General features: G+C 39.6%; 1 protein-coding gene across 1 annotated transcript in view; it reads right to left on the reverse strand.

The window, feature by feature from the left end:
* Positions 1-15,472, reverse strand: part of ptchd4 (patched domain containing 4) — a 36,959-nt gene that overhangs the window by 13,591 nt on the left and 7,896 nt on the right. Inside the window, exon 2 of the mRNA XM_007576141.2 lies at positions 12,932-13,427. Coding sequence (XP_007576203.1) covers positions 12,932-13,427 — 496 coding nt within the window. The remainder of the gene's footprint in view (positions 1-12,931; positions 13,428-15,472) is intronic.

A 15,472-nucleotide genomic window follows, 5' to 3' on the forward strand; every position in this document is an offset into this window, starting at 1 on the left:
TGATATGGCTTCTGCACCCTCGCTACTGGCCAAGCCTTTTACATCCCAAAACCTGATGGAAACTTGACGTGGAGTAATCAAATTCAGCGGTAAGTTGCTTAAAATTCATGTTGTTTGTATCCTTTTTGTCACTGGTTGTTAATTTTACCTCTAAAAATCTGTTTTTAGTTGCCGTGTTGTCTACCTTAACACTTCCATGTTCAAGGAACAGAACTCCATTCTAAAATTTGGCTGTTTTTGTAATGAAACTACTGATTTTTTTGGTTAATATTTGAAAGGTCCTTAATAATTTGGCTTAACTCCCATTTATCCACTTATTTATTTTTATGGTGTTTTGGACATCTTTTGAAATACTAATAGCATTGCTATTAAAGTGCCTATGATGCCTGAGGTCATCTTTGGTTTATGCTAACAGAGTATTGAATGTATTTTTAAAGGATGACTTGATGTCTTGTTGCACAACAAATAATTATTGAACGAGCTAATTTGTAATTAATGTAAAACCTAGTTATAAATGTATAAGTAGGAATTACATTTGAACTATTACTACTAACTTTATATCTGATTTGTTAGCTGCTAGACTTATAATATTATTTATAAGTCATGTTTTTTTGTTTTTTTTTACCAGAACTTGTGTTTTTCTTTCTTCTTATATTAGATAAATCCAGCCAGCTGGGTCAGACCTGACAGGACGGGGCATTCAGTAGATAAGCCACTCATGCCGACTTATCTGTTCTTACTCACACATGCAGGCATGTACAAAGAGAGCACGGTTCTAACGGCGGATATTTTTCAGAAGCAGTGTCCAGATAATCTTAATTGATAATGAAGTGCATCCTTGGAGTATCTATTCAGAAGACAGAGCAATTATTAATATCACATTATGGATTATATATAATGCATCAGTGATGTATATAGGACAAGACAACAATTATGTGGTGCTATGGACTGACCCACGGTTGTAATCTTACTGACACATTGTTGATATTGAATAAAACTGAGACTTTTCTGAGCATGGACCTGCCCCTCCCAGATTTCCTCTAATAAATTCCCTGAAAAGGAATCACCTGATTCAAATCTTCCTTTAAGGGGCTGTATTGCCACTGTAATCAATTAATTATGTTACCTTCAGTTGCTATAAATATGACTTTGTAATTTAACACCTTGAATTTGGGCCTCTGTCTCTTTAAAAACTCCTGCTCGTTATAAAACTCCGCCTTCAGGAAGTCACTACAACATGGCTCCTCTATTAACAACATTTTTAACAACATTTTTACCAGAGTTGCACTGAGAATAAGCTCCTATAATTAGCAGGTGTGCAGTTCCACCAGGTGTTTGCTAATTGCTGCTGGTTAGTCTAAAGGAGCTGAGTGGGGGAGTCACAGGAGAGGGCTGCTATGTAAAGCAGAAGCTCAGAAACTTGGAAACTGCAGCTCAAGGGAGGAGTTGCGTCCTCAAAGACGGAGCTAGGTTCACTCAGGTGTTTCACACAGCTTAATGGTTGCCACAGGAGATGTAGTACTGGATGAGGACGATGTTAGAGTGGAGCAGGAAATGTGTGAGATCTGTGAGATGGCAGTGAGGTGTGCTGTAGGAGTGACAGAGGAGTTGAAGGTGGAAATGGGACTGCATCAAGAATCACTCTGAGCCCCTTTCTGGTTTGCTTTGTTGATTGACAGGATGACAGATGAAGTCTGTCCATGGAGACAATAGTTTCCATGAGCTACGATGTTTGCAGATGACATGGTGATCTGCAGTGAGGGCAGGGAACACGTAGAGGACAAGTTAGAGAGGTGGAGGTATGTACTGGAAAAGAGAGGAATGAAGACTAATCGCAGCAAGACAGTCCAAGCAGGGTGGAATGGGTGGAGAATAGCATCAGGTGTCACCAAGCATGGAAGGAAAGGTAGTGTTTGGTTTAGAGACAGTAGCTGTGTTTCCATTAACAATAAAATTGCACAAATTTAGATAAACGTGCTAAATGGAAATGCACTAATTTTGAAAAGACATGTTTTTTGTATGAGTTTGAGGATGAGGTGGTGTTTCGACCGTATTGAAATGTGTGCATGTCGCAGTACTTCAACAGAAATACTTTTCAAAACACATGAGTTATGCTTGTTTGCATACAGCAACAATGTGCCGTTAGCACTGGCCTTCTTGGGCAATGTGCAGCTGGCTTTGGAGCGCTCAGCATTACATGGTTCATAAAGATTTGTAGGTAATTTGAACATTTTGAATCCATAGCTCTTCTGTAAAATTGCCGACTACAATTTCCCCAAAACGCAGCACATGTAGCCGCTCTGAAGTAGGCGGGGCTTGTCGCTAAGCAAGACGCAGACGTCTCCTGTGATTGGCTAAATTATAAATATATCTAACGTAGCTGTTTGCAGCCGTCGTTGCCATGATTTTTAATAATTTATTGCATAAACAGACATTTTCATGTGCGACTCATTGGAATTCTTATTTAATGGAAAAGCTGCAATTGCAAAATTGTGTTTTTTCGTCAATAGGCAGGAAGCTGATGGGAAGACCAATAAAGTAGAATTATGTGGTGAAAGAGAGCATGAAGTCGGTTGGTGTGAGCATAGAGGACAGAGAGAACAGAACCAAACAGTGACAGATGATTCACTGTGTAAAGATACACAACACAAACAGAACCAATGCAAAGGCAGATCTTTATTTCTCTACCAGAGCATTAAAAATCCAAATCCTAACGTCTTGTTGATGCTATATTTAGAGGGGTCCTTCGGAGAGCCTACTTCCTGCTGAATCCCCCATTATAAATAAATTACCTTTCCCCCCCAAACACACCACACCAACACATCTGCTCGTTGACTCATCAGCCGAAGTGGCTCTCATCCAGGTCAATAATCAAACACTTGCACAAATAGCTATTCTCCTCCAACAGGAAGAGATCAGATAATTCAACCTCCTATTATTAATTATCATTGTTTGTATTCATGATCCTTAGAGAGAAATACTGAAATTGGATAGAAAACGTACACACAGTGTTATGTGATGAAAATGTTTCAGCCACACAGTCTTTTGGGGTAAAAACGCTACGTTCTCAGATCATCACTTGTTCACTGATTTTTCTGGACCAAAAGTGCAATGGAGCAAAGCACAGCTGGTTGCCATGGGAGACTCAAAGATTTCTCAAACATACAGGAAAGAATCAAGGGAACACTCCAGGTATGATTTTGATTGGTAACTTTATCATTTGACGTAAAACTTAAAGAAGTCAATTTTACATAAATTGACTTCCCTTTAAAATCAAATGTAGTTAAAGTAGTTTCAGTCCTTGAACAGGCAGTGGAAATGCAAGGAGCTAATAATGGCTCCTGGTTTCTGGAAAAGCTTCCTGAAGTCCTCAAGATTAAATTCACTGTGAATTGGCGCTACATAAATAAACTGAATTGAATTGGATTTAAATCCAGTCACATTTTCTTTACGTTGGGAAATCTGTTTACCTGATAAGTCATGACTAATGTCATTCTCTCAATTCGAAGCTGTTAGCATTCACAGCATTAGCTTAGGGAAGACCTCATCTGTTTCATGAGCATGTCCTGAATCCAATCAGGCGGTTTTCTTATGTTATTTTTCTGTTATGTCTGACACGTTTATGTTCACGTTTACATAAATCCATCAGCCACCTGCCTGTTTGGTCATGACAAGATACATTGACTCCGGCTGATTACTTTTATGAGAGTGCATCTGGGTCAGCTATCTTCTAAACCTCGGCGCTCTGACAGTAATGTGAACATCAATACCTTTTACATAATGAGGAGGAGGTGCAGCTCCGCTCCGGAAGGCGTCTCTGTGGGGAAAGCTGCACACACACACACACACACACACTTATCATGTTTTACTTGTTATAGATGTTTCATTTGTTTCAGTGATAAGAGCTTGCTGACACATGGTCAGCCCAAGTTCCACTCAAACTTCCTCAGGTAGAGTGCTTGCAACAAAATACTTCAAACAGTTGTCTGACCGTGATTCAAAATGGCCGACGAAGAGGCTGTGCAAATTGCACCAACAAAGGATTCTGCGTTGTTTTTGTCAAATTTTGAGGCTTTTCCAGACTCAGATCTATGGAGCTTTGTCATTCCATCTCATGTAAAAACATAAGCTTGTGAATTTACAGCAGATATTCCAACAATGGTCAAATTTTAAATGGTAATAACCAAATACGATCCAAACCCTTTAAAAAACTTGTTCACTTCCTGGCCTGTGGTGGCGCTGCAACAAGAACTATTGATGGAAACATACAATATCTCTGAAAAAGACAATTTACTTTTCTATGAAATGTAAATGAATGGAGTGTCATCAGATCTGAGCAGTTGTAGGATCTCCCTTTTATCTTTGGTAAAAAAAAAAAAAAAAAAAAGAAAAAAAAAAAACCAACTTGTGTGTTTGTTTTGGTTATATTTACCAGGAATGCCCAAGTTTTTAATACACTAATCCTGGAAACCGGCCCTTAACTACATGCAACCCAACTAATTGTCAAATTATCAAATTCTAACACTTTATAAGTAGCATGTGACTTCAAAAAGGCACTTTTATCCTCAAAGTTAGAATCTGGGATCAAAATTGTAATATCAGAAGGGTAAAAACGAAGTTAAAATAAATCCTGACAATCTAATGGTGCTTTTGAAAAACGATCTAAGAAAATATTGTGCTCTCCTGGATTTACCTTTAAGCCCTGTTACATTGCAAACTCAAAGAGATGTTCCAATTATAATCTGAGACACTCTCCTTATTGTTTGCATTTACCTGTGACTTTCTCTTGCTGTCAGTGCAATTACATTCTGCAGCAAGGAACCGTTTTTTTTTTTTTTTTATACTCCACATACAATAATGTTCACATTACCCCAACACCAATTAGAGAAGCAGACATGAGTATTTAACACTGGTTCTATGAGGCATTCAGAAGCTAACTTAATATTTCTTGTTTCACAAAAGCATGAAACGAAAAACAAGATGGGCAAATCTAGTTCACATGACAAAATACAACCTTTTGTTGGCCATAGCAACATGATCTAAAGGGAGTGTTTAGTAAAGGCTCCAAATGGCTTGCTCTTCAAGAAATAGTCAATTTGCCCTTTTAGGACCGCATCATCAAAGAGCACCGCTCAATGCAGTGAAGACCGCTTGATGCTTCCTCTGTGTAAGCGATGATAATGACCCAGAAGTTGTCATCCAACCATCAGCAGGTGGCCACTAATCGCCACAACATCCGCCGATCGATCACCAGCCACCTGACGTAACCTATAGCAACCGGCCGGAATCCCCAACGGGTTCTTCGGCATCAGCAAAGACGGCCGCTGTTGTTGACTGTCACCATACGAAGGAATTTCAGTCAGTTCCAGCATCACAGCTGAGAGTGGGAAAACATGAGGAAGCTTGTATATCACACAGCACCACTGACAGCCACATCACAGGGTAACACCTATCTGAGAGGAACCAAGAGGAGGAGAATTCATGAAAACATCCCTGCCTGGAACCAAAAACCACATATCAAATGACATGTTCCTTTTTGTTCCCCTCCTTTTGTCTGACATGTTTTTACTTTGTTTCCAAATTCAGAACTTTGTATAGGCTCGGTTGGGATTGGGAACCAAAGTTGCAGTGTTTGCTCCATTTTCAGCAGGTGCGGTTTGATTTCACACGAGTCAAACCCTTTAAAAAACCTGTACCCGGCCTTTGCCTGTGGTGGTGCTGTACCAAGAATTACTGAAGGAAACGACACAACCTTTTAAGAAGACACTGAGCGCAACTTCCTCCCTCACGAATATAAAGAAAAATGGTGTGGCGTCAGATTTTAGCGTTTCTTTCTCATCTTCTCCTGCTGTTGACAGTTTTAACAAATATATATAAAAAACATATTTTTTTTAAAAGTTACCTCAGCTTCAATTAAATTGTGCAAAATGAACATCCGGTTTCTGTGATGAACACAAACACTAATACACTCATAAAAATGGGAAAATTGTTGCATTTACTATATTTTAACGAGGAGTGGAAATCTTTTTATCTCAATATTTTAGCATTTCTAGCATTTTAACAAGTTCTACTGACTTTCCGATGACTGACTAACCCACAAACAACTCTGTGTGAAAAATGGACCTCCAGGGCTTCGAGTAAAATCAGGGATTTAGTTGCTCCTACATTCAAAACAAGTCAACGCTGTGTATACAGTGAACTCGTTTGAAGAACCTGCTCTGCTGTCTTTCCTGTACTCTGGTCCCCGACTGTTTTTACACTTCTAACAGCCGTCACATATCCAGAGAGAGAAGGAAGTGACAAGCTCAGCTCAGCAGTAATTGGCCAACTGGCAGGCAACACAGCGGACAGGCACCAGGGAGGAATAAAAAGGAACTCTTTATGAAACAGAGGTCCAGAAAACTGCGGCGGTGCTGTCGCCGGACAGAGCCGCTCTGCTTCCCTGACATGATTCAGAGGCCACACATGTCATTAGTTGGATTGTTGAGAGGGAATAATGGATTAGTTTGACTGGGATGTAAGTAGGCTTTGATGAACACATGACACAGCTGTACGTTTAATGAGCTGCACAGAGCTGCAGGAGGCAGACGGCTCACTTTTACTACTTGGCTCATCAGTCTGGCTCCGTCACACTGCAGCAAAAACCACTTGGTTTGTTCTTCATATGTTCCATATATGTAAGCTCAGATTTTTATTTTTTTTTACTGACTAGGAACATTTCTAATTAATATCTCAAAAAAAAAAAAGGTTTCCTTTTGTAGATAGTTTGAGTATATTTATTTGTACAAGATTAGGTTTAGAACATATAAACAAAGAATGAATTTAGGTCAAATTAGATTAGATTAAATTAATTGTGATTGCACAGTAAGCAGTACAATGACGTCTGCTTAGAGCTTTTATAAACAGTCAAGACACATAAGACTAGATAGAACTATGATCTGTGAAAGAAAAAAAATAAATACAATAAAAACAGATTTTTATCTAATCTAATTATGACTAATTTAATCAAGAGTAATTAGGTTTTAATTACCTTTTAACTAATGATAATAGGAAATAATAGCAAAAATGGTAATCTTTGTGATTAATAATTAAATTGATCAAACTAAGTGGTTAAATCAAAGAAACAGCTATGCACATCAAGAAATACTACTACAGGTTAAAAAAGTTCAGGACAGAATTTTTAAAACGCCAGTTGATCAAATGAGGCTAAGATTCATCGAATCTTTATGTGGTTGTTCAACCCGACTGATAAACTAACCACAATTTTAGTTCTCCAAAGACAAAAAACAAACTACAACCAATGTCAATCAGTGTCAGAAGCTTCCTGTGGAAAATAGGATGCAATAATAATAATAATAATAATAATAATAATAATAATAATATTCTCTTCTTTTGCTTCAACCTGAGCTCTTCTACTGTCGTCTTCTAACTTTTCCGAGGAACATCTGGCAGTAATCAGTTTAACAGAACTTGTGTTCAGCATGAAGTAGGTCAAAATAAGCTCCTAACATACCAAGCCCTGCCCTCTTGATCAAGAACAGATGAGAAACAAAATGGAGAAAACCTTGGAGCAGCGGTGATCCTCCCTAGCAGAGGCTGGCCTGATAAAACGACTCTCAACATCTGACCAACAACTTATCAAGGAGTTCAGAGAACAATCAGGAACATCTAGAGCACTGCATGTCTCACCTGCTTCAGTTAAAGATAAGATTCATGATTCAGCCATGAGAAAAAGGGACTGGGCATAAATGGCATCAATGGGACGGTTCCAGAGGATTACCAAGCAACATCCATTGAAGGATATGAAGGAGCTTCACAAGGAGAGGACTGAGGAGTCGGCGCATTCAAGAGCAACTATGATCAGACAAATCCCAGACATGGGTTACATGTGTCGTATCTAGGAGAAAAGGGAAGTAGAGTGAAAAGACTTGAAGTCCAGTTAATGACGGTTTGAGGTGCCATGTCACCTACTGGTTCTGGTCCACTGTGTTTTCTAAAGAGGGAAACACAATTTTTCACTCCAAAAGGTGACACATGTATTCCTGGCTCTGCTCATCATTATACTCCTCCACTCCAAGCAGTTCTGTGATTGCAGTTGACATGTCCGCCAGTCTATTGCAGTGGTTCAGATGTTTGGTTTGTGAAGTTTCAAGGTCTGGCCTTCGTTCATGCAATGACGTAAATAATGGTCCAGTCTACGAATGTGGTTCGCAGTCAATCAAATCGCTTTCTTGTAACACCTGGTATTACAACAAAGTATTGTCAAGACAGGGATGAGAGACACCAAAACCAACAATGCAGATGACCTTGAGGCAGCCATCAGCCTGGGCTTAGATTGCCCCTCACCAGAACCACAGGCTGACCTCCTCCATGCCACGCTGCACTGATGCACCAATTCATGCAGCATGATTCCCAACCAAGTATGGTGTGCATAGAAAGGATGATACTTTTCATAAGTACTGATGTAATATTCTAATTTTCAGAAACAATGAAGCCAGGCAGCATGACAATGATCTGAAGGAAACCACTAGACCACTTAATAATTTAACAAATATACCTAGTCTTTCAAAGTTTGTAGATATGATTTTTGCTTTTGGTTTTAGTTTTGTCAAACATAGCAATCATACACACCTGGACAGAGTGAGAGGCATTAGGATAAGATAATTAGGTCTATGGTGTATACCAGCAACACAGATGAATCACAGGGATGTGCAGAAAGAGGTGGATGTGTGTGTTGTGCACCCCTGCCTTCGCAAAGTAACTTGTTAGGATTTAGTCACCAGATACCTGTAGCTTCAGGCTAACTCCCAGCATCTGCTGCCTCAGAGTAGTTCAGCATGAGGAATCTGCAATGACGCTACTCAGCAGAAGGATTCTAAGGTGAAACAAGGTGACACAGTAAAGGTGTACAGGGAGACTGCACGAAGAAAACAAAACTGCAGAGGTTCTCTTGGTGTAAGCCTGTAATCCAGTTTTTGTGCCACTGCCGGAAAAGACATTGAGATATTGCCAACTATCTCAAATATTCATATGGTTTTGGGATTGGCTGTTACATGGTGTTCCCCTTAGAGGTCTATTACACTTTAGCCTATCTGAAAGAAAAATACACAGCTAACTACAGAGGGACCTCAGAGATCCTTGCAAACTGACGGAAAAAGTCAGTCTGAAAGACTGAAGCACACAGTCATTCCAGTGAAGATACAAAAATACAAGAAAAAGTTCATTTCTAATGAAAATGTTATATCATGGCAATATTTAAAACCCCTTAAACTACTGACACATTTACATTAGACGGTTATTTCCATCCAAGAGTCTTGCTATGTAGAAGGCAGTGGGTGAAGGGTGACATCATTCCACTTCACACACCAGAAACACTCTGTTGTTACTAACAGTGCTGGGCACAGTTCTGCTAATCTGCTAATGCACAAATAGCAAAGCTAATTTTTGGGTTAGCATGTTTGGTAACTTTGAAAACAATTAACGCACTTAGCTTAACCTAAATAATTTTTCCAGATAAATTCTATAAAAATTCATTTACTTGGGTACACACAGTACAGAATACACACACTGTGCGAACAGTTGAGGTTTTATAGTCAAGCATAGTGATTACTTGTCATGACAAATACTGTCAATTCTAGTATAATCCAAATGAATACTAGAAAGTTTTCATTGGGTTGGTGCTTGCTTCAGAGCTGTAGTCTCATGAGCAGATATAATCTGAATTAAAGTTAATTCTTTAGCATTAGCTTCTGCTAAATATTGTTTATGTCGTGTTTTAGTGCCAGAAGAACAAATATTTAAGTTTAGCACAATTAACTTTTTAACTAGCAGTGCCAGACACTGTTTGCTAAAAAAGAAAACATTTAAACTTCATTTTGTTGTATTGATGTGTACACTGTCATAGTTTACCCAACGACACTTTGTCCAGATTTACATAACACTCCTCATTTTGCAGTGGGTATTTCAAATGTGATTGTCATTGTTTCAGACTGTCACCTACCACCACCCCTCAACCGTGGAAATAATAAATTCTCTGTTAATATAGATCTAATGCTAATATTAGGCCATATTAAAGACTTAGAACGTTGTGTTTGCTCAAACATCTGTAAGATTCTGAGCATTTTTTTTTTTCAAATTTAAATTGACCAAACTGTAAGTAACCAGGGAGGTTGAGTCACGAAGGGTATCCAGTAGCGAAAACATTGTGCATTCAGCTGTGTAGTGGGGAGGCTGCAGTAGTGGTCGGTGCTAAAAGGACAACAACAACAAGGTTTTGATTTGATTGAGTCCATGGCAGAGAGGAAGGATTGAAAGAAAAATGAAAGGCAAGATAGAAGAAAAGAAGGAAGGATCAAAGAAAAGGATGAAGAAACCATAGGAAAGAATAAAGTATTTGTGGATTTTTCTTTGGAATGCAACTTTGAATTATTCGTGGAAAACTTGCCCATTTTCTTTTGAAATATTCAAAAGAATATTTCAAATATTTTGAAATATTCAAAAGAAAATGTAGTATATCTGAAACATTTGCAAGCAACCAATCCAGGAGCAGCATTTGTTTTGCTTCATTGACTTTCATTGATTGGCTGAACCCCCCAGAGTGAAGATCAGGAGCACAGCAGACGCTAGCTCCTGTGGTAGTAGAGAAACGGTTTCCACTGTTCGTATGAATGCACATTAAGGTATATTTGGTGTTTGGATAATTAAGACAGGTAACTAAGAGCATTTTTAGCGGGGTATTAAATATTAGCCCAATATTAGCAGGCCAGATGTGGTCTACAGCCCAAGTGAACAGTACTGGTTGATCTTAATGTGACAGACTCACATCGTTGTGAAAAAGCCTTTCACCGCTTGCAGATTGTGTCTGTTAAATTTTTTGTATCTTTTTCAACAACAGTAGTTCTATCTGTGAATTGTGGGGAAAAAAAGACTAAATGAAGGTTTTAGAGTAACCTCATCCAACTCTAGAACCAAACCCGCTATAGATGCTATGGTGAGACCCAAAGAGCATGCCAGGACTGCAGTCATTATAGACGGCACTTGCTGTTAGTTGGGGTGCAACAATGTCTAAAACTCACAAGAAGAAACAAGATTTTAATATTACTTTCAAGAAAACTTCAAATACAAAATTATGCTACAAAAAGGCCTTTATTCTGCATTTTTATAGATTTTGCCACCAATCGATCTTTCGTTTTCTGATCACTTTTCATCTCTTCAGACAATTCTCTCACTATGCATGGTCTGCTGTACGGCATTTCCCAGTTGCTTTTGACAGAGTGGGCTGTGATTGTCGTGTAGCTTAACGAACCCTTACACATCCATCTAGCGGTTGTTATGACAACGCTTCCCTCCTCTTTTTGCATCTAAACAACTTGGAGTACTTAAACATTTTTCATGCCTTTTCTGTCGCATTTATAATTCCAACTGGAAACATAAAATTCTGCCAAACAAATGATTCAAGTGCAGTTGGGACATCTTCTGTTCCAGCTTCTTCAGGCAAAGCCGCAGTCACCGCACAAGATTTATCTCAACGAGAAATATTATGATATTGTGATCTTGTATCCACTCCAGGTTGTTAGGTTATTGTAATTTACGGTTCAAGTAAAGCTCAGGTTGGTTTGGGGAAAATATTCCCTAAAATGTGAAAACCTTATTGTTATGTATTCTTCACTTTTTTTTTTTTTTTTACTGATATTAAAACAAAACATTTAAGCAAGAACCAAAGAAAATCTGTAAGGGGGCATATGCTTGTTCACAGCTCTGTAATTATGTCCTCTCTATCTCTTCCCTCCCCTCCGGCCCCCCACTGTGTATCTTATCCTTCATCCTCCTCTCTCCCCCTCCTCGTACCAAAGCATCGCTCCCTCTCGTCACACACACATTTCTTTCTCTGTTCTTTTCTCCTTGACATTCCCTTTTAGCGCCTCTCATCACCTTATCACACCTCTCACACCCTCCTTCCTTCTCCTCCTGTGCCTGTAGGTCACGGAGAGCTGATCCAGCCTCCTGTTCCTGAATCTTACTTAAACTTGAGCTGTGTCAGCCCGCCTGCAGCAGAGCTGTAGCAAAGCCCCTGGGATCCCGTGACCTTAGAAACGCAAGTTAGACAAGTAAGCATGGTACAGCTAAAGAAGAACGGAGTCGATGAGAAAGGATAATAAGGGGAAGCAGACGGGAAAAGCAACAAAGACAACAGATCCAATTAGCCCAATAAATGATAATTGCCATATATGAAGACTTTCTTGATTTTCCATTTAATATATATTTTTTAATATATCTTGTGATATGACAAACATGACAATGTTTCTTGTCAAAGTGAAGTTTGTCTCAGAAACTGTATACTCAGGGTTTCCACCAGTGTATTATTAGCCTGGCGGGCCAAAAGCCCACCAGACTAAGCGCTGTTTGTTTATTTTAAACAGGGATTTTTATACACCAGTAACAGTAAAAATGGCTTAATCTAAGTTTATAGTTGACGCACTGAACACGGCGCAAGGGGATTCGCACCAATTGTGCCGTTCCAACAGCTGTCCGTTGCCATCATACGCTAGTATTTCCAAATTGTGATGCCTGATTGTGCAGCTCTGAAATTTTGTAGCTTTTAACATTTTTCTAACACAAAAACGTGGGGGGTGCTGGTGGACTCCCCTAGTGGCCCTACCACCAGGCTTAGTAAGTTTCCTGGGCGAAACTCTGCTAGTTGCATCACAAATTTATTTTCGAAATGTCAAATGTCAGTTATATCGTCAATGGAAATGCAGCTACTGATAAAGTTCTGCTACTAGCATGAAAGCTTTGGCATCCATGACAATTTTATAGTTTTTATAATATCACAATCTGCCAGCTTTAAGTCTCTGTTCTCTATGTCTCTTCGTAGATCCCTCTATAAGGCCACACCAAACCCAGCCTCAGGAAGCCTGAGGTTTCCACTCACCCATGGCAAAGAATGGGATTCCCAGCAGTGTGGAGTTGAACTTCCCATCCGATATGAAGAAGATCCCTGCAGCTGTCACGTTGGCGATGCAAATGGTCAGCACGCCCAGGAGGCCGAGAAAAGGCTTCCCCCTCAGGCAGTCCCGCATGGAGCTGGAGATGGTGGCAGCCAGGAGCACCAGAACCAGACTGACCAGCACCTCCCCTTTGGACAGCATGCCGGTCTGGTGGAAGTCCCGCCAAAGGCTGAAGGAAGTGAGCGACTGGATGTGGAGCTGGTCGGTCGGGTGTGGCGTCTCGGTCGTGGACAGTCTGGTGACCAGAGCGCAGAACTCGTTCTCCCAGCGCTCTGCGATGACATCTTGCACCACAGGGCCGATGCTACGGAGGTAGTATGTGATCTGGACGGCCCGGGCAAACTTGACCTGCTGGTCCCGACTGTTGGGTGAGAAGGACACCCCTCCAAGCTGGTGGCCAATGAAGGACACACGTCCATCCTGCAGAGAGTTCAGACATTTCAAATTAGTTGAAATCACAACTTTGGATGTGATACTTGGACATCAGGGTTTCTCTCAGTGAATCATAAGCTTGGTGGCCCACCAGGCTGAGCATCGTTTATTTATTTAAATACAATTTTTATACACCAGTAATAGTGACGGTAAAGACAGATTAAGCTGGTAGTTGTGGACGCGTTGAACTGGGCATGAGGAGATGTGAACCACTCACCTGTTGGACTCAAGTTATAATTTCCAAATTATGATGCCTGCTCTTCCACCAGGATTTTTATAACTTTTAACATTTTTAACACAAGAACACAGTGAGCTGCTGCTGGATTGCCAAAGCAGCTTACCACCAGGCAGGCATTATCATTTGGAAACAATAGTGTGTGAGGCCAACGTGCAGGGATGGCGCTGTTGGTGCGAACCCTGCACTCCTAGTTCAATGCGTCCTAAACCTAGCTTAATCCTTCTTTACTGTCACTATTACTGCCTTGTAAAAAACCTTATGTAAATAAACAAATAATACTCAACCTGTGGGGAGATGGGCAAGTAAAACTTGGTGGCCCGCCAGGCTTATGGTGCACTGGGTTAAACTTTGTGCCTGCAATACCATGGAATGTTGAACTGAAATGCTTCTAAGTGTTATTCACATATTGCTGTTGTCCACTTCACATTTATAATCCCATTAGGAGAATATTACAATTGACGGAACTTCCGATATTTTACCGATATTTTTAAATCTCAACTGCCATGGCAACAGTGGGTTTGGGATCACCCAGATTAGTCAGGGTGGGACAAGCTGGACTGGTTTTGTCAGACTGGTGGATTATTATCCACCTAAAACAATTTTCCAGCAATACTAACTCATTTCAAGTAAATCTCAGCAATAAAATAACAATTTTGTGTGAATATTTGAACATTTCATTAAACTGACATGTTCAGGCTATGATACGGTGAATAATAGGACAGAATAATAAGCTACAAATGTTTCTTTAGTTCTGCCTTCTCCCCTCTGTTCTTGTTCGTGGAAATGGACATAAAGAGGAGAATGGGGAAGATTTTTGTCTGTCACTTCAACTGATTTAAAATACTACCAGTCAAAGTATTCCTTGATATGTATTTTTACTGTCATAAGCTTGGAAGCCTGGGGATCAAGAGGCAGGGCACAAACTTTTACCAAAGGACAAATTTATTTTTGGATGGTTTAAGGAAGCCGGAGTACCCGAGGAGAAAACATGCAAACTCCATGAGGAAAAATCCCAACCAAGGTCATTCAGCATAATTATCAGGGATACCTTCCAACTGTGAATAAAAACGATTTCCTCTTAAAGTTAACCTTGTAATGTAGTAAAACGTAAATAATGTGCAAGGTGGTTTTTTTTTATTTTTTAAGTCCAGTTCAGTTCAGCTTGACCAACAAAGTTAGTGACCAATCAAGGCCCATTAGTTGAAATTGATTTAAATAAATTATTATCCAAATAAAACTTAAATAAATCCTATTAAATCACAATATTATCTAAGCCTATTTTACATGCTTACTGTGTTATCAACTAAATAATGTTATTTTTGGTTTGTTCAAGACACTTTATTCTAAATATTAAAATCTAGTTAAAATTGAATCAGTTTCTACTTCACCTGTAAATAATTCAAATCATTCCCAGTAATTTCACTTCATTCCAAATAACATAGCCCATAATACCAGCTTCACTATGCATTGCTTAGCCACTTCCATAGGATTTTTCTGTTAGCATGGCTTTGTTGCTCTGCTCTAATGTAATTTTAATTTACCTGCCAGCTTCTAAAGATCAAACAAAATGAAAGTACAGCAGACAGCAAAACAACGGTACATATTTGAAGCGCTTTCTCCCAGAAGCAGAGCTAAAGTTGAGCTCAGCAAAAAGAAGCCCCCCTTTTTTTTTTTTTTTTTTTTTAATACAAAGCGTCTCCATTACAAGTGCAGAAATAAATCCCAGTCGTGACATCAAAGGGCGGGATGATGCGTAACAAGTCAGGCAAACGAATTAGCCCAGACAGCCTGTCAG

This window comes from Poecilia formosa, unplaced genomic scaffold, assembly GCF_000485575.1.
Source record: "Poecilia formosa unplaced genomic scaffold, Poecilia_formosa-5.1.2 Scaffold398, whole genome shotgun sequence".
Classification (NCBI taxonomy): domain Eukaryota; kingdom Metazoa; phylum Chordata; class Actinopteri; order Cyprinodontiformes; family Poeciliidae; genus Poecilia; species Poecilia formosa.